Genomic DNA, 19,830 nt, shown 5'->3' with positions numbered 1-19,830 from the left:
AATTGAGTAGAAAGGTGGTGGATGACTTTTCTGATAAGGTCATATCTTGATGGAAAAAGTAAATGGCAGGGCTGGGGATTTAGCTCAGTGGTTTCGCCACCTGCTGCACAAGGGCAAGGACCCGAGTTAAATCCCCAGTACCCCAAAAAAAAAAAAAGTAAATGGCAGCCAGGTGTGGTGATGCACACCTGTACTCCAGCACTTGGGAGGCTGAGGCAGGAGGATCACCATGAGTTCAAGGCCAGCCTGGACTACACACCTAGGCCCTGTCTCAAGTAAATAAATAAATAAATGGTTCTTTATAAAGCGGTAGGCTGTAAGCTCTCAGTTTTGTATTTTATTTTTTATTTTTTTAGGTTTTTTTGAGAAAGGGTCTTACTATGCATTCCAGGGTGGCCCTGAACTCATTATGTTTCCCAGGCTGGCCTGGAACTCCAGGTGACCTTCCTGCCTCAACCTTCCAAGTGCTAGAATTAGAGGTGTATATCACACGCCTGGCTGTAAACTCTGTTTTACATGCCTGTAGAGTTCTGCTAAAGAAAAAAGCTAGCAAAATGACAAACATCATAAGGAAGGATACTATAAACTATCAGACACACAATAAGTCTCCCAAAGTCAGTTTCATCCCATAAGTCAACAATGAAAATAATATTCTCTACTCTGTCATCTTTTCTTCCTCTTCCTCTCCTTCTCCTTCTTCCTCTTCTTCTTCTTTTTCAGCAGTACTGAGAATTGAACTCAGAGCCTTACACATGTGAGGCATGCACTCTACCACTGACCTACTCTTCAAAACTACAATGCATTTAGTATCACCTGGAATACTTAAATTCTTTTCCTCTCACCTCCACGAAGCTACAGGATAGTTCTGTAAGGCCCCCAAAGGGATAATTAAAATTAATACAACCAGACAAGAGCTTGTTTTTGACAACAAACTAACAAAAGGGCTTCTTCGGCCACAAAGAAAAAGGTCTACAATCCATAAGTAAGATAAAGTGACCTCAAATTTAGTAGCAAATCACGAAATGTAAGAGCCTGAGACAACATCAAAAGGCTAGGGGAGTAAACTGGGGGCAAAACAAAAGTGTTAGCTTTGTAAAAAGCGTGTTAAACAACTTCTTATTCTAAGAGATAGTGCTTGGAGCATGATTAGGTACAGGAAGACTTTGATGAATCCAAATATGGTGGCTTTGGAGAAATCGGGGCAGTTCTATGGAACAGAACTCATTTTTAATGCTGACCTGGAAGATGACCAACAACTGCTTTACCACAGAGAAGTCACGAGTGCCCTTCCTGTGGGCTCCAATTGGCACTGGGTTGAGCAGAGGCCACTGTGGGGGCAGGTGTGGCTCCCTTCCCACCTGCAATTGGAGACTCTGGGATTGGCATCCCCATGCTGCCATGGAAGAAGTGGGGACTTGCTCTCTCACCCCGTCCTTCCTCAATACCACTTTCCTACCAGATGGGTTCACTCTTCATGTCTTTAGCTCAGAGCCAGGAACTGCCTTTCTTCCCCTCACTTTCTCATACCTACATCACCTTCCTGGCTGACTCCGGTTCCTCTTTCAAAGCTGTTCACAAGCTTAGCTTCTCTAAGAAAGGTTTCAAAAGCAAGGGAAACTCCAAGAGGTGTAGGTGTGAACATCATAGGCCCTCTCAACAGACTACCAGGGTCCTGCCTGTGTCTTTGCCTTGCTGTGTGACTTTGGGCAAGATACCTAACCTTTCTGTGCTTCAGTGGCCTCACCTATAAAACAGAAAAATTAAAGATCACCTACCTCGTAGGGGTATTGTGGAGCTGTGATGGCTGTGATACTGTGATATAACAAGAAATACATATTTGGTCTTAACCCAATCCCTGAAACAAAATTCTCAGGTAATGGGTTAAGAGGGGCATTTTGTTAGTCATAAGTCCCTTTCGACCATACCTGAGTTTATGCTAATGAGGTCACTCTTGGAGCCTGGGGGCTGGTGCCAGGAGGAACCCAACCTTGTGATTACAGGGCTGGCACTTTCAGCTCCATTCCCAGCCTCCAAAGAGGGACAGCGACTAGGGATTTAGTCAATCACTGATGGCCAATGATTTCATCAACCATGGCTGTGTAATGGAACTCTCCATAAACCCACTCAATACCAAGGTTTAAAGAGCTTCTAAGTTGGCAAACATATCAAGGTGTTGGAAGAGCAGTATGCCAGGCACAGGCATTGAAGCTCAATGCAGCTGTTATCATACCTTGCCTTATGCATCCTTTCTGTTTGGTTGCTGCTGAGTTGTATCATTTATTTAAAAAAAAAACAGTAATGCTAAGCAAAGAGCTTTCCTGAATTTCATGAGTCATCTTAGCCAATTATTATACATGAGGAGGAGGTTGGAGGAACTCCTGATTTATTGCCAGTCAGTCCGAAGTACAGGTCACAACCTGGGACTTGATAGCTGGCATCTGAAATGTGGGCAGTCTTGTGGGACTGAGCTTGTGGGGTCTGATGCCAACTCCAAGCCATTGGTGGTCAGAATGAAGTTAAAATATGGGACATCTTGTTGATGTGCACTAAGTATTAGAGAAGTAGTTGGCATGGGTAAAAAAAAAGAAAAAAGTGTTTTTTGTTAGAAGTGTTTGAATACCAAAAAAGACAGTTTTTTATTTTAGAGGTGTAAATGATTTTTATATTGAAAGAACTTAGGGCAGTATTAGCCATATGATTTTTTCGGTGCTGATGAAATATTTGTAAAATATTTAGCACTGTGTCTGGTACACATTTAGAGCACATATTGTTAATTGAGTTCATTTCCAAAGACCGAATAATTCATGTCATTTCACACACATATTTCTAGGAGGGGGCAACCTAGTCATTAATGTCATTGAGCTATTTTGTTTAGCTTTTTACACGAAGGGTTCTAAATCTTTTTTTTTTTTGGTACTAGGGATTGAACTCAGGTCCTTGCACTTGCGAAACAGGCGGCAGCATCACTGAGCTAAATCCCCGGCCCTATTCTAAATCTTTTTACTGACATTATGAACAGAGTAACTGCTTCAAAAATAATGATCGTCAACCCTGCTCGCTAACATTTTGAGCATGTAACAATAAATGTGTATTTTTCTGCATTAAGTGCCTGCTATGTGCCAGGCACAATGTCAGGTCCGTAAAGCAAGCAAACATTTCTAAAAAATTTTAAATTGATAAATGAGCAATGTCTTACAAGTGATGCTGAATGGTACAAGATCACAACTGAGCCAATGGTTCCCTCCCTTCCCCCTGCTCACTTGCTCGCTGTGGTATTGTGGGTGATTAACTCCCAACAGCAAGATGTTATGGCGATCTTGTCTGCAGATGAGGAGATAAAGTCAGAGGAATCCATCACTTCAAATGAGATTAGAAAGATGTGTACAATATGGGAAACAGTACAAAATTTTATAGAAAAGCACCACCCAAATAGGGCTGTAGTAGTACATGGGATGAATCTGTTTAATGACAATGCAGTGTCACTTTTCTGCAAAATCCTCAAAAGGAGGCAAAAGCAAGTGTCATTGCACAGATTCTTTGTTAAAGTTGCATAAAAAGAAAGATTCCACTGAGCCAATAGATAGCAGTCATTCTGTTAGTGATAGTGGAAGTCATCCTACACAATAACCCTCCTCTCTCTTCTCCTTCACACCAGCCATGAAGGTTTTCAAAGGTAAGTGCAGGTTATTTTTAAAATATCTTATATTTTCTTTATTATTCTGTATTATATTACAGTATTATAATCATTTTTATATGAGTATTTAAGGTTGTACAACAAATCATCTGAGTTTTCATTATTTCTTATGAGGAAATTCACTTTGCTATACAAGTGCTTTGGATTACAAGTATTTTTCTGGAATGAATTATGCTTGCAAACCAAGATTTTACTGTATATTCTTTTTTCATGAAGAAAAAGAAAGGTGATTAAACTACCAATGAACAGCAAATAGCATTATTTTTGAAATAATTTTTCTAGAATCAAAGAATACTGGTATTTTCATAGTTATATTTTATTCCACTCTTTCATAATGTTAAATTTTTTAAAGTTTACATTAATGAGAACATCTCACATTTTCCCAGGCATAGAGCATGTCATAGGAAGAATGATGGCCACCCATTCATTTCCACATCCTCATCACTGTAGTCTTTGAGTATGTTATACATATGGGAACAGGGGCTTTATGGACTGACTCAGGGTTACGTCTGCAGGCCAGAACTATCACACAGGTCCTTATAAAGTAGATGAAGCAGGCAAAAGAGTCAGAGACATGGAGTGAAAGAAGAGGCAAAAGAGACTCAGAATGTGACAAGGAATCCACCGCTGTTACTGGTTTTGAAGATAGCGGTGGCCACAAGTCAGGGAATATGGGTGGCTTCCAGGAGACAGGCGTGATTCTCCCAACCCCATGCTCCATAAACAGATGAAAAAGATATCAGACCTCAGTCCTACAACTATAGGGAATAGAATTTCACCAACAACCTGACTGAGCCTGCTCTGGCTTCCTCTCCAAAGCCCAGCCCTGTTCACACTTTGATTTTGGCTTTGAAGCAGAGAAACAAGCTGGGCCCACCAGACTTCTGATCTATCCAACTGCCAGATAATAAAACCATGTAATTCAAGCCACAGACTTTGGGGTAATTTATTACAGTGGTCCCAGAAGACTAAGAAAGAACAGAAGACCAAATAGATGATGTAATTTGACTTGGGATTTTTCTCTGGTACTCGTGATTGAACCCAGGGCCTTTGCACTACGCTATATCCCAGCTCTTTTATTATTTTAGGGACAGATCCCACTAAGGTGCTTAGGCTGGCCTTGAATTTATGAACCTCCCTTTTGTATATCATGGGGTAATGAGACCAAGATATTTTATACCTGGGAATCAAGTCCATGACAGTGCTTCACAGATAGTTTCTTTCCTTGCTTAATAAGACAGTTTTCTTCCCCAGTTCTACCTTACCTGGCCCAGGGCTTCACAAATTGTACACTGTACCAAACACCCTGGGGATACTGGAAAAATGCAGATTATGTTTCAGTGGGGCTGAGTAAGCCCTGAGCGTTTCCATTTCTAGCAAGTTCTCTCCTGAAATGCTGGGCCACAGGAACACTCAGAGTAGCAAGGATAGTTCTGTGCTCCCTGGGTGCAGGGCAGATAAGGCCCTACACCATGTCACTTCTGCTACTCTCTACCCACCTTCATCACACTGTCACCAAGCTTTTTAGGACAGATTCACCTGTCTTGTTGCAGAACTATTCCCATAGCCTAAAAGGTCTGATATTTAACAGGTGCTCAAAAATATCAGTCAAGTGGATAAGTAAATTAATGTTTATTCAGGGGTTCTAGAAAACAAAAAATAGTAGAAAGGGAAATTAAGGTGCCAAAGGATGCAACTGTAAGACAAAAAGCAAAAGCTTGGGGAGGGGTCTCAGAGAGTAGTAATTTGAGGAAAGTCACTTTGGCAACTGAAGTTAAAAGATTTAGGTGACCAGGTATCTGATTTCAGTCAGAGAAGCCAGAAACAAATTAATTCAACTTGTTCACCAAGTCCTAGGTCAATGCAACTATAAATAGCTGATTTTCTACAGTTCTCACTACACACATGCACATATTTATGCATACATGCATGCATATGCACACACATAAACTGTGGTTTCCTTTTTTCCACATAATATCTAGCTTGTACACTGCTCCTGCTGATACAATAAAACCAGGATCACTTCAGAGTCACACTTTTAGCCTCTCCAAAGGGACCTCATCAATGAATGCTCTTCTGGAAACCTGAGGAAGGAAATGAATGATGTGTCTGCATGTCCGGCCAACAGAAATCTCAGCTGTGTCTGGTCTGGCATGAGAAGTTCCCCCTTGAATGGGGTGAGAGGCCAACCCCCCAGGCTGGGCAGCTTGTTTCCAGCTGAGCTTGTTTTTGTTTTGGTTGTAAAGTCACTAAAACCTCCAGAGAAACAAAGCAACTGCATTTTCAGTCTTGTTTTGTTCTGAGTCAAACTTGCCAGGGACACAAAGCTGAAGTCTGCCCACAATATTCTTGTGCTTCCCTTACACAGAGTCAAAAGTTCCAGCCAACCATTCCTTTCTTTCTCCTACATGAGCTAAGGCTGTAGCTCTGTAGCCATGACACTGTTTACAACCTTCCAGAATCAGTAGGGGGAAACTGCCCTTATGCTAAGAAATGCTCTCCTGTCAAATATCACTGTCTTTGTTGTTTTTAGGAAGATCATTTAGAAAATGAAGTCAGAACTACCTTTTCTACTGAAGACAAACATCTGGAATTTCCCTACCTCTTTTTTCAGTTTCATGACAAAACTGAGCATGTGGCCTGGACCTATTTCAGGGGAAACTGCAAGAACCCAGGGTTTCACCCAAAATTGAGACGCCCATTTATTTGTTTTCCTGTTTCTCATGATCACTAAGCACTCCCATCCTTGCCTTGAGTGGCTCACTGAAATGAGGCCAGGTCAAGAAGATAAGGAGAAAAAAGGACTTCCTGAACATTGGTGTTTCTGAAAGAGTGTCCTGGGGAACCAGGCCTGAAGTTTACCTATTTTTCCCATCCTGACACCAATCCTAACAGCTTTCAAAAGGTTAGCAGAACTGATTCTGAGGGCTGCTGTTCATTACTATATGAGGTTTGGAAGGAGGAGGTCAGAGGAAGCCATGACACCACTCTAGGCTAGCAAACGAGGTGCCATCAGGAGTGTAGCAGAAGCTGCTGCCAGTCTACTTAGTGCCAGATGTGCAGTGCTCTTGCCCTTAAAGGATCCTCCAGGAGCCAACAGGCACACTGAGCTGCTTGAACAGTCTTGTTCAGGTTGACTCATCTCACTTGAGGATGGGGACTATTTTACATGTCACCAAAAGGACTAAATGCCAGAACCCTTAGCACTTAAAACCTACTGTTTCTCAAGTATTTCCCATGGAAAAGTGACAGCAAGTGTACTACTCAGTCTAATTCAAGCCTGGTGTTTCCAGTGTCTAGATCTTATGAGATGTACAGTTAAGTTCTTGGGATGAAACCAACCAAACCATTTCACTTATGTCCTTCTACAGGTGACTGAGTGCAGAGGTTGGAATACGGGGAAGAGCAGAAGGACTGGGGATGTTGTGATTGATTAAGATGAAATCTCTCCTGACTATCCAGCTGCTCCTGGCCTGTTTCACTTAGAAAATAAATCGTTTTCTAATTCTCTGACCTTAGATGACTCACTTAAATCCTCACCCTTAAACTTTAATCTGTAAAATGGAGATAACAGTACTCATCTCAAAAGGGTATTGTCAAGATGACAACCAGGGAGTCCCGGTAAAGTACCTGGCATATAGGAAATGCACACTAAATTTGAGCTACTTTTAATCATATCTTTCCTGGGATGAAACATGTCTTGTCACTTACCCCTTGTAAGACTTGAAAGCTGTCGTTGTTAGGCGGTGGGTCTTGATCTGGGTCAACACCAACTCTAAAAGTCACCAGGGAGGAGGACAAGGAAAAGAACAGCAAGTATTAGTTTGGCCCATGGTAGTCATGTGGGCTGAAGTCAGAACCATCTTCCCAAAGCAGAAGGAGTGGTTAGCTACAGAGAGAAAGGCTGCCATGCACAAGTTGGGTCACATACTATATCAGATCCCAGAGAATGGGGATAAAAAATCCTGTGTGTTTATGTCCTAAGCAAGGCCTCTGGAAACAGCACACCCTCCGAACATAGCCCATGCTGCCAACTGTGTAGCTGCTTTCCTGTGCCAGGTGGTCTTCCTTATCAAAATGTGGCCACCCCAACCTGTGCCGATGTTCCTAATATTCTGTTATGAAATTCAATTATTTAGGAAAGTGTTAAAGGACTTTATAGCGAACACCTGTTTGCCCACCACCACATGATCCACTAAAATTTTACTGCAGTTTCTTTATGACCTATATACTTCTCCATTTTCGATCTTACTTTTTTGCATGCACTCAAAGCAGCAGATGTCAGTACACTTCCCCTGACTATTTCCATATGCATAGTGGCAGCCTCTCCTTGTCCCAACCTGAGCCATGCTCCTCTGAATTCTCTTCCCAATTAGGCCCTGACTTTTAGGCTTCTGGATCTTACTCTGTATTACTCAATTTTAGCAAAGAATCCTGCTAAATCAGTTTAGTGAGAACCTCACCTTTACCTCATCTCCCTCAATATCTAATGAAGGACATCATCCCCCACTGTCCCCCAGGTGATGTCTGATCACCCTGCCCTGCCTTTCAGCAAGAATCCTAGTAGGTCAGTTTAGACAGAATTTTCCTTACCTTGATGTTTCCTCTATAACTCTCCATCCATTCAACCCTATCTTTTTCTTGCACTGCAAAATCCCATCATAGTAGTCCCTGTACCAGCACTAATGATCCTGAAAATAAAGTTTACCTTGCCCTTTTAACAAGTGGCAGGGTAATGTTTTCTTCAGCAGTATCATTAACTGGAATCTTGACTTGCTTTAATCCTGATACCCTCACACTTTCCCACATCAAAGATGAACCAAAAATTCACACATTTGAGAGCAACAACTGAAGATGGAAAGAAAAGACAAAGTGACAAAATCAACTTATAATAAATTCCATGAAAGCAATGAGGCTGCTGTCTTGGTCATGTACCAACTGTTGCTCTATGCATCTGTTAATTTTCTTTTTCTTTTCTTTTTTTTTTTTTTTTTTTGCTGCTTTCTGTTTTTAGTAACCAGGGATCGAACTCAGGACCTTGCGTTTTCGAGGCAGACACGGTGCCACTGAGCTAAATCCCTGGCCCCATATGTTAATTTTCTATCCCAGCACTTTCCTAATTCTGAGGTAGAGAACTATGACATGGATGATGTAGATAACATGGAGCAATGGGGGAGAAAACAAAGATACCAGGAAAATCCTCTATCTTCCTTTACTTGCTCCGGGGTCAAGTGTTATAAAGAATGGATGAAGTCATAAAAGGTAAACCAAGAACTTGACTTTCAGCAGATTAGGTGGGATCTGTACTTGAAGAGAGGTGCCAAGTTGGCTTTGCAGGGGTGTCTTTGCTGTCTGCTATCAGGGCACTGACTCCAATGGACAGACGATGAAGGCACAAAGCCCCCAAATGCTTGCTTTTCTTCTCTTCCTCCTCTCTCCTACCTGTGATAACCAGAATTTTTCTTACGAAAATAAACTACATGGAAATGGGGGTGGGCAGGAGACAGCACAGATGTACCCAACCTCTCAATGCCAGCTGCTAGCCTGTCTTATTCCAGGCTTGCAGAGCACTCACTTAAATGTGTTCCCTGTGAAAGGGGACAGAAAATGAAATGCCTCATATTATGCTGAAGGCAAAGTTTAAAACTACAGGGTGAATTTACAGACTCTACTCTGCCAGGCACTGTTCTGAGCACTTGGTTAAAGCCTGCAGGGAGCCTAGCACCAGATTTCCTCCCCAGGGGCCTGGGGTTGGATGGGACCCTTGGGTTGAATTAAATGGACTTTACACAGGCTAGAGGCTACTTCCCGGCAGTGATTTCTGTGGGCTAGAAATTTCTCCTGGCCACTGGACATTATCTAGGGATGTTTGAGCAATAAATTTCACAGTTATCTTTGATATGAAAATCATCTAATTGAGGAACCCAAGGGTTGCCCACAAAAGTCAGGCCAGAACCCCAGTGCATGTAAAGTGTGTAAGAAAAGAATGGGGCTATAGGAGAGGTTGCATTGCATTCATAGCTGCTGATCTTTAACCCCCACCCATTTTTAGAGTCTCTTAATCTACACTCCATAGAAAAAAATCATCTGGTGGTTGTGTTTGAATGTGTAAGGTTAACAGATAAGAATCCACTATGAAGCTTCATTTGGTGGATTATATAGCAGTACAAAGCCACTTTGTGTCAGACTGATTTACTTAAGATGTGCTCCCAGCTGCAGACTCAGAGGGGCAGAGTGCTAGTGAACAGAGTCTCTTAGCCTAGCTGTAAGTCAGGTGGTATGGCTGCCCTCAGCCTAACCACAGAGAGGCTGCTGGGGGGAGTGGGACATAATGTGCAGGATGGCCAAAAATATGGCAGTTCAGACCTGTCACTAATAATCTCTCCATTCAGTAGTGTGAATTTTAAAAGATTTATAACTTTTGTACATGGCTTCAATGTCATTAAAGATAAAACAAATTGACCTTATCAGCCCAGATGAAATAGGAGGCCTATGGATGAGAAAAAGACTTACATGTGTCCTGTACTACAATGAAGAAAATAAAGTCAAATACTACTGCCTTTTGCCTTTAATGAAATTTGGCCTTCTCTATTCTTTTCATCTCTATTAGGAAAAGAAAATCTGTTTAATAGGAATTAAAATAAATTCTGTTCAACAAGAATATATATGCTTTATGCTTATAAAGACAAGGCTTGGGCCATTTTCACTCAAGTCCTAAAGACCTCGGTGGAACCCATCTGTTCATCCTGACCAGGGCAGAATTCTAAACAATGCCCAAAACATTGCAATAACTTGGAAAAATCATGAAATGAGGGCCACCCTAATCTTATCCCAAACCTATGAGGTTTGCCATTTTGTTCTGGGGAAAAAACAGAGTAGTTCTAGATCTGCGCTGCCTAGTAGAACTTCTGGCAACAATAGCAGGGTTCTACATCTACACTGTCCAATATGGTGACTACTAACCACGTGTGGCCTCTGAGCACTTGCAACACAGCTAGTATGACTGAGAACTGCATTTTAAAATTTAGTTTTAATTAACTGAAATTTAAATAGCCACATGTAGCTAGTGGTTCCTGAACTGGACAAGGCAGATTCTAGAAAGTACCAATTCTACCCATGTCTCTATACTATCATTTTTTGCCCTACTAAGAAAGCAACAACCATCTTCTCTCTGCTTTCTCAATGATAACACCCAATTTCCTCCTGGGATCCTGCAGAGATGCAACTCCAAATCTCATAAATATTAAATTAAAACTATGCTTGTACTGATTATTTAGTCAATGGAGAGATTCCTTACTTCATCAGTATACAAAACAAATTTTTAAATCCTCTATAGTTCTTCTTTCAAGAGAACATCATCTTATAAAAGTGAAATGATAAAATCAGAAAACTGCCATTTTCTGCCCCCAAGGTAGTCACTGTTTCAGGCAAGGATCATTAGTGAACGATTTTACCCCTGGGTAAAAGGTTGTTGGGAATTTGGCCATTGAGTAATGTCAAAAGGTCACTCTACAGAATACCTTATAATTACAAAAAGAAAATAGTACCTTGACTGTAGAGAGACTCAAGGTTATTACCCTAAGTGAACAAGTATGACACCATTAATAAAGGGGAAGTCTGACAACATGCCCTTCATCTCACAGGATACAACAAGAAATGTGTAACACCACTTCTACAGGATTTTTGACAGAAATGATTATCCATCTTTAGCCATGATGAAACATCAGAAAAATCCAGACTATGGGACATTCTGTGAATAAATATCCTGAATACCTAAAAAAATGCCATAAGTGACCCAAGGGAGGTGATTGTTCTGGATTAAATGACATTAAACAGATATGACAATCAAACTTTTGATTGGATCCTGGACATGCATATGTATGTGTATGTGCGTGTGTCTGTAAAATCAGGTTTTCTCAAGTGTATGATCATGTAGGAGACTAGATTCCTAGAAGATACATGCAATAATATTTATGAGTGGAAAGTCTGCAAATATGCAAGTATTTTGAAACAGTTGAGAGTGAGAATCAGATATGGCAAAAATTATCCCCTAAATGACAAAATATTAACAAGTGATGAGTCCAGGTTAGTACCTATGTATCTCATTGTTCTATTCTTGCCCTTTTTGCATATTTAACAATTTTCACAATTTAAAAAGGATACTTAATTACATCCTTGGTAAACATGTTTCAGGAACACGACTGTCTACTTTTATATCTCTTTATCTACAATATTGATGATTCATGGACATCATGAATCATTCATTCCAGGTCTTTAGCACAAATTGTAAAGATTCATAAATGTAAGGTGCTATAGGTAAGTACAGGTATTAAGTGAATATAGGTTCTAGTAATTATGTGGTTTTCTTTTCCAGATAAATACATTCCGGAATGTTTGTGGAGATTCTTTCTTCTAAAAGTGAAGGACAAGGAGAAAAATGCTAGTTAACTGAGACATGGTTAAGCAAATTCCAAACAATGCAGCCATTTTCAGATCATGCCCTGGAAACCTGTAGTGCTAAAGACAGTCTTACCCAGTACCCCATTTTCTTGCTTTTATTATCATTCTGCCATGGAAATTCCAATCTTCACAGTAGCCACTTGCTATCAGCTACCTATCTGAGATATAACGCAAACTCCTGACAGCACAGAGCTGGAAAGGACCTCCTAGGCCCACCCACAGATAGAGGAATGTGGGAAGACCCCCTGGGATCTTTTGGAGGCCCCTGCTACCAGGATAAGTGCTTAAAAGGAATATTCCAAGAAAAGACAGACAGAACTGCTTCCCAGCTTGCTACTGCCTTTTAAATGCCCGAAAGAAAACAGATCAGGGGCCACCAGACACAAATGATGTTCTTTTGCAGTGTCTTTTCCCATTCAAGACTGTTTACTTTCAGGTTATTTAATAATTACTTTACTGGCAGGCTTGAAGGCCCTTGGACCAATCCCTAAGAATGACACAGGATTCTGGGGCTCTACTAAAGACCCCACCCTTGGAGCACAGCCCAGAACCAAAGCAGTCTCTGAGAACAGGAAATAAAGCAATGGTCTAGGGTACATGGTATGGTGCTAGGCAACAAGATCAGATATTCAATTTTAATTGCAGATTTAAAGCCTCAGAAGACATGATATGATCACTTAACTTTCTGAAATTCCTGGTTTCAGGCAACTCTCCACAATTTATATCTCTCTCCTGACCTGCTACAATGCTTTTTGATCCAGGTCACTGTGTATATCTGTAACTTTGTGTGCTACTTTAATACATCATATTTTAGCATTCCCTTTATACACCTTGGCTCATTGGAGCACATACAACAGTTTTTTCTTCCAGAATGAAGTGAGTTATTTGTATTTTCATAAGCATGAGACAAATGTGGAAAGCCCACACCAAATGAGAAAATAAAGTGATCAAACTGATATGCTCATTCTAGAATAATTAAATACCCAAACTGATAGTTTTCCCTTTAATAACTTATCCATTCTGATTAACAGATAAAATGCCAAGAAATCTCAAAAATTTTAGAAGTATTTTACTTTAATCAATAATTTTTGGAGGGAGGTGGTGCTGAAGATTGAACTCAGGGCTTCATGTATGCTAAGCACACACTCTACCACTGAGCTACACCCCCACCCTGCCATTGTTAATATTTAAAATTTGAATAGTTAAGGCTTTGAATAATATGAAAAATCAGACAATACCTCCATGTAAAACCTTGAACACCAGATCATACCCTGAATTCTCTCATGTCCCATATCCTAAGTGTAATAACTTACACTTGCCTGGAGGATCTTCTTTTTTGAAGGTAAGATGCTTCAAAGGTAAGGGTTTCCTCCGTAGTTTAACTGGTACCTAAAGTCAGGTTTCCAAAAATGAACTCTGTGTATGTGTGTACAGTACAAAAAAGGGTGAATCCAGTGAGCTTAGATACTTAAGTCAATTTCAAGTGTGTCATTTCAACGTACATTCAGTGTACAGGCATCACTTTCACCACTGCCCTCAGGGAGAGAGATTTTTCACAATGCCAAGAAGAGAGTTCAAGCCTATTTTTATCTACCAGTACCAAGAAAATAGAAAGAAAGCATGCCAATTAGAGCTATTTAAAGGAAAGACAAAGCATTCAAGTTTTTACCCAGTTTGTTCCTACATCACTCTTAAGCATAATTACAACATGACCTTGGGTGCATACTGAAAAACAAATTACATTAGAAAAATCTATTCTTTTGTTAAAAAGTTCTTCACATTTTCTGAATCACGGTGAGAAAGTGCAAATAACATACTTTAAGAAACCACAGCACTGGTATTTAATTAAGATGGTATAAGTCATGCCCCAGTCATTGCTGAAATTTGAAATTCTAGTTCTCTGGATGAGTTACAAGCCTTATTTACTAGGTCATAGGCAAGATTTTGTGAGAAAAGTATCGGCATCTTTGAAAATAAGTTGCTCTTAACACTAAGCTCAGTTGTACCTGAAGGCGATACTTGCCAACTTAGCAACACACTGCCAAAAATATGGGGAAAGAGAACAGAATCCCAGGAAAATTGACACATCAGTCAATCCAGAGAAACAGTGGAATGAATGATCGGAATTGACTTAAACTCTTGCCCCTTGGCTAAAAGGGGAGTGTGGTGTGCACACAGGAAGGAAGAAACAACAATTAAGAGAAATATCTCAGGTTAGAAAGAGGAGAAAAGCCAGGCCCAGTTAATTGTTTTGTGAGGATGCCCTTGTGTCACCTGAAATACTGCCAGCGGTGTTCATTCTGGTCCTCTTCGGAGGGTTCCTCTACGCCAACTCTGGGCAGCAGAAGAAGGGAATGTGAGCCTGACAGGGAAAAGAGGGGTGACAGGAGCTCTGGGCACACAGCCTGGACCATGTATATGAGAGAATAGGCCAACTCACTTTTGATGTCAACCCACACCACTCTTTTTCTGGTGCTAGGGATGGAACCCAGGGCCTTGCACATGCTGAGCATGCATTCTACAACTGAGCTAAATACTCTTCCTAAATTGTCCCCAATCTCTAAAATCAGGAGAGGCGGCTAAATTTAAAGTAACAATGTTCAGAGCCAGGTCAAATGAAAATTAATTAGGAATGAAGCTGAGCTTCTCAAAATATAATGTAATAAAGCCAGAAGAATAAATGCACATTATAGAAAATGAATTTATATAATTTTCAAGAATTAATCTGTTTTATAAAGCAGGATACATCTCTATAAAAATAGAAAAGAGAAATTTAATTGTTATATCTGTAAAGTGCTTATACATATTTTTACACATAGCCAACAGGAAGAACAAAAATCAGTATATTATTGAAAAATAGCAACAATATTTAAGAAGACAAAGATGGATCTTTTTCTAGACAAGCAAGCCATACTGCCTATGGACTCAACTTGAAGGTCAGGAATCCAACTTCTGCTCTTCGCTTTCCTTATGGCCTTTGACTTGGCACAGCCCACTTTCACCTTAATGATTTCTTGGTGACTCAGAGTACATTTAACATTCCCTATCATGTTAGCGAAGGGTTTTGCAAACTCAGTATTACTGACATTTGGGGCCAGATAATTCTCTGCTATGGGAGGCCAACATTCTGCTTAGCAGCATCCCTGACTTTTACCCACAAGATACCAATACCAACAGCAGCCCCACTCGCCCACCACAAGTTGTGGCCACCAAAAAATGTCTCCAAATGTTCACAAATGTCCTCTGGTGGCAAAATTGCCCTTGATTGCAAATCACTGCATTAAATCACATATTCTCAACAGAGGTGATGATGTTCCTATGGATGTGAAAATTGACTCTTGTGGGACAAAAACAAATAAAAAGTCCTCAAAAATGTATACAGCATAATGGCTGTAGTCATCCAAAGCACCACAGTACGGAAATAGATACACAGCAGATCAGTGGTGTTAAAATCTCACTGGAGGAAGTAATTATGGAAAAAAATTTAAGGTACCTTACAGGGAGCAATAATGAGGAAAAAAAAGGTTGAGAAACACTGTACTCAGCAATGCTCAAATTTTTATGCTACTTATGTCCCCTGAAATATACAAGTACTATAAAAAAACTAGTTCTTCTTAAGGTGGTATTTTTAATTAGTTACAAGTTCAGAATGTGACTTAAATCAGACTCTATATTATGATAACATTGAAAAACTATAATAAATACCAGAAAAACACACCAGATTCCTTTAAGGTTAAGATTCATTATTGCTTAAGTAGTTGAAATAGTGATCATGATACGGAAAAGTTTTAGATAACTTTAATAGACTGAATATTAAGGTAGTTGTAGAAGAAAAATAAGTAATGTGTTCTTTTAAGATTTGCTTTTCCCATAACTCCTTGTTTAAAGTGATAGTTATCTGACTCTTTAACCAGTAACTTCATTAACTTAACAAAGTTACAATGCCAGGGTGAATTTACAATGTATATGTGCCCATCTTGTGTCTGTGACTTGTAAATAGGAACTGGAATTGTATTTACACATCAAAGACCACTAGGGATGAGATAATGGCTAAAAAGGATATAAAAAGGGAAACACTGAACAAAGGGGGAGGGGATACTGACCAGACTGGTTTCTGGCGTTCCAGCTGCTCTCCAGAAGAAATTTTATTATTTTATCCAAATTCTGTATCTCTGTGTATTTCTTTCCGAGATTTCTGCAACAATCATATACCTCAAACAACTAGGATTAGAATTCCCATTTGACCCAGCTATTCCCCTGCTGGGTATCTTCCCCAAAGAATTAAAAGAATCATAACCACAGAGATAACATGTGCACCCATGTTTATAGCGGCACAGTTTGTAATAGCTAAAACTTGGAAACAGCCCAATTACCCATCAACTGGAAACTGGATAAAGAAGATGTGGGTTTTTTTTTATAAAATGAAATACTACTCAGCCATAAAGGACAAGAAACTAGAGACATTTATAGCTAAGTGGATGCACATTGAGGTGATACTCTTAAGTGAAATAAACAGGACACACGTGTAAATACTGAATAGTTTCTCTAAAAGTGTAAATAAGGATCAAAATGTATAATTGATATTCTGAAATAGGAAGAAAATATCTAAAGGAGAAGGGGAAGTAGGAGGGGTAGGGGGAAGGAAAGAAGGGAAAAGAAAAAATATGAGAAGGGGAAAAACATGGAAACAAAATCTCTGTAAATAGGGAAGGGTGGAGGGGGTGAAGGGAGGGCAGGGGAATGGGGAAAAAATAAGAACCAAGATATATCATGTAAAACTACAAGATCCCAATAATGAATGTAACTGTACTGTATACCTAAAATGTACCAATAAACTTAATGGAAAATAAAAAAGAAACAGTGATCACAGATAATAGGCAAAATATACCAACAGCATACCAAGTGCCAGAGGGCACATTTAAGAGAATTTTTTTGGGCTGGGATTTAGCTCAGTGGTTCTGCTGTCTGCCTCGAAACCACAAGGTCCCTTACAAGTGCAAGGTCCTAAGTTCGATCCCTGGTACCAAAAAACAAAAAAACAAAAAGCAGAGAAGTTTTTTGTTGGCGCTGAGGACAGAAGCCAGAGCCTAGCAAATGCTAGGCAAGTGCTCTACCTTCCAGCTCCTAATAAAAGAATTCGTCATCACACTTATAATCATATTTTATCATCACACTATGATTGTATCTATTAATCAGTGCAGAAACCAAGGGTTAGAGATGAAATAAATTGCCCAAGGTCACAAAGGTAGAAACAGTAGGGGCAAGATTCCAATTCAGGCTGCTGTACCCCAGAACTTCAGCTCTTCCTCTTACAGGACACACTGAGTACAAGGTGGCATCTTGAAACTCTTTAAAAATATCCAGTGACAAATACTATTACACAAAGAGCTGGTTTCTCCCTGCCTTTATTTCTTATATTATCTTGCAAAAAACTTTATCATAAATTCTACACTTAAACAGGATTACGCCAAGCAGACTTTTCTCACGTGTCCTTGAATGGTTATATTACTGCTATCTGGGTACGAAGGTTACCTATGCATCTGGCTGGGTGGATGTGCATCTATCCACTACCCCTCCTCTGCCCCATCATCACTACCATATCATGTATGCCCCTTAAAGCTGGGGGTCGACAAGAGGATAGCCACCAGGCTACCACAGTGTGCTGAGTACATATACAAGACTCATCTGCCAGACTAATCCCAAGATCACACGTTTAAGTTGCCCAAATTATGTTCTTTGTGAAGAAAAACACTTATTCAAGAAACTAAAAAAAAATTATGTAGTTTGTGTATTAACAGAAAAAAATTGAGGCTTTGCCATTAAATTTTAAAATACTAATCACAAACCATCAATTTAAAAATAGAAATTAGGGAGAGGAGGTGAGCTGCTCCCAGCACCCAGGAAGACACTTGTGGGCCACCGAACCACCCCCCTCAGTGCAGAGGAGGTGAGCCACTCCCAGAACCCAGAAGGAGGCTTCCAGGCCACCATACCACCCCCTCCCCCAGTGCAGAGGAGGTAAGCCGATGCCAGCGCCAAAGAGGAGGCTTCTGGGCCTCCATACCACCCCCTCAGTGCAGAGGAGGTGAGCTGCAGAGGTGCCAGCAACATGGCCCCCCCCCCGCCCTGTCAAAATGAGAAGACATGTAAAAAAAGTCTCAAAACCAGACTTCCAGATCACCTAAAGCAACCCCAAAGGGAAACGAGATGGAACACTCATACTCAACCACCTGGACATCCTGAACTTGCAACAAAAGAGGATCTGGAAAAAATAAAATCAGAAATAATTTCTCAGATAAAGCAGAGATTGTGACCATAGTGCAAGACATGATTAATAAATCTAAAAAGGATACAGATTTAAAAAAATAGAGGAGCTGAGGAACAAGATGGAATCCCAAGATAGGAAACAAATGGAATCCATAAAACTGATGCAAACAGATTTCCAAGAGATTTAAACCTCCACTGAAAGCTTACACGACAGAAAGAGCAAATGTGAAGACTAAATTTCAGATATAGAAGATAAGATTGCAATTAGTGACCAGAAAAAGAAAAATATCTTTAAAATACTAAGGGGCCACGAGAAATCAATCCAGCAGCTGCGAGATGATTCAAAGCAGAATAACATAAGAATGATTGGAGTCAATGAAGAAACAGGAGAGAGTGCAGATGACATAAAAAAACTGTTCAGAGAAGTAATGGCAGAAAACTTCCCAAGCAGGGGAAAACAACTTCACATACAGGTAAGAAAGGCATATAGGACACCAAATAGCCTTGATCAAAAAAAACTACACATAGGCATATAATTGTTAAGATTCCAGAAACTCAACAGAACAAAGTTCTACAAGCAGTTAGAGAAAAGAAACAAATCACATACAAAGGAAAGCCCATCAGAATCACAGCAGACTTCTCAACACAAACCATCAGGGCAAGAAGAGCTTGGAGTGAGGTATTTCAAGACCTAAAGGAAAACAACCTCCAACCCAGATTGATGTACCCTGCAAAAGTATCTTGCAAAATTGATGGAGAAATGAGATACTTTCATGACAAAGAGCACCATAGGAACTTCATGAATACCAAAACAGCACTCAAAAATTTTTAGACAATATGCTAGGAAAAGACAATGAGGATCACAACCCCAAGAAGCCCAGCAGAATGAATCCATTGGGTGTGACAAGAAATTAAACACAAAGGGGGAGAATCTAACAACAAGAAAAAGTCATGATAATGATAATTCAATACATATCAGTTATAATCATCAATGTTAGCATTCTCAATTCACCAATCAAAAGAAATAGACTGGCAGAATGGGTCAAGAAGCAAGATCCAACAATATGCTGCATTCAAGAAACACACTTAATTCAAACAGAAATTCATAGTCTGAAAGTTAAAGGGTAGAAAACAATACTCCATGTGACAGGAACCTGAAAAAAAAGCAGAAGTAGCTATCCTCTTGGCAGATCAAGTGGATTTCAAACCAAAATCTGAAACACTTCTGGTTCCAAGAATTTCGGATAAGAGATAGTCAACTTGTATGTACAAATCTATTGTGAACATGTGTTTTCATTCCTCTTAAGTAAAAACTTAAGAACAAAACTGTTGGTTCTTAACAGTAATACAAGAAATTTCTATATTTTTTTCCAAAATGGTTTTATCATTTTAAATTCACATTAGCAGTA

General features: G+C 39.9%; 1 protein-coding gene across 1 annotated transcript in view; it reads right to left on the bottom strand.

Moving 5' to 3' along the window:
- Positions 1-19,830, bottom strand: part of Slc9a7 (solute carrier family 9 member A7) — a 159,578-nt gene that overhangs the window by 17,524 nt on the left and 122,224 nt on the right. Inside the window, exons 13-14 of the mRNA XM_004871554.3 lie at positions 14,429-14,488; positions 7,406-7,469 (exon numbers count right to left, since the gene is read on the bottom strand). Coding sequence (XP_004871611.1) covers positions 7,406-7,469; positions 14,429-14,488 — 124 coding nt within the window. The remainder of the gene's footprint in view (positions 1-7,405; positions 7,470-14,428; positions 14,489-19,830) is intronic.

The sequence above is a fragment of the Heterocephalus glaber genome, unplaced genomic scaffold (assembly GCF_053883595.1).
Source record: "Heterocephalus glaber isolate CG9 unplaced genomic scaffold, H.glaber_assembly_v1.0 deba00001547, whole genome shotgun sequence".
In the NCBI taxonomy this organism is placed as follows: Eukaryota; Metazoa; Chordata; class Mammalia; order Rodentia; family Bathyergidae; genus Heterocephalus; species Heterocephalus glaber.
This window is presented reverse-complemented; position numbering and strand designations above follow the sequence as displayed.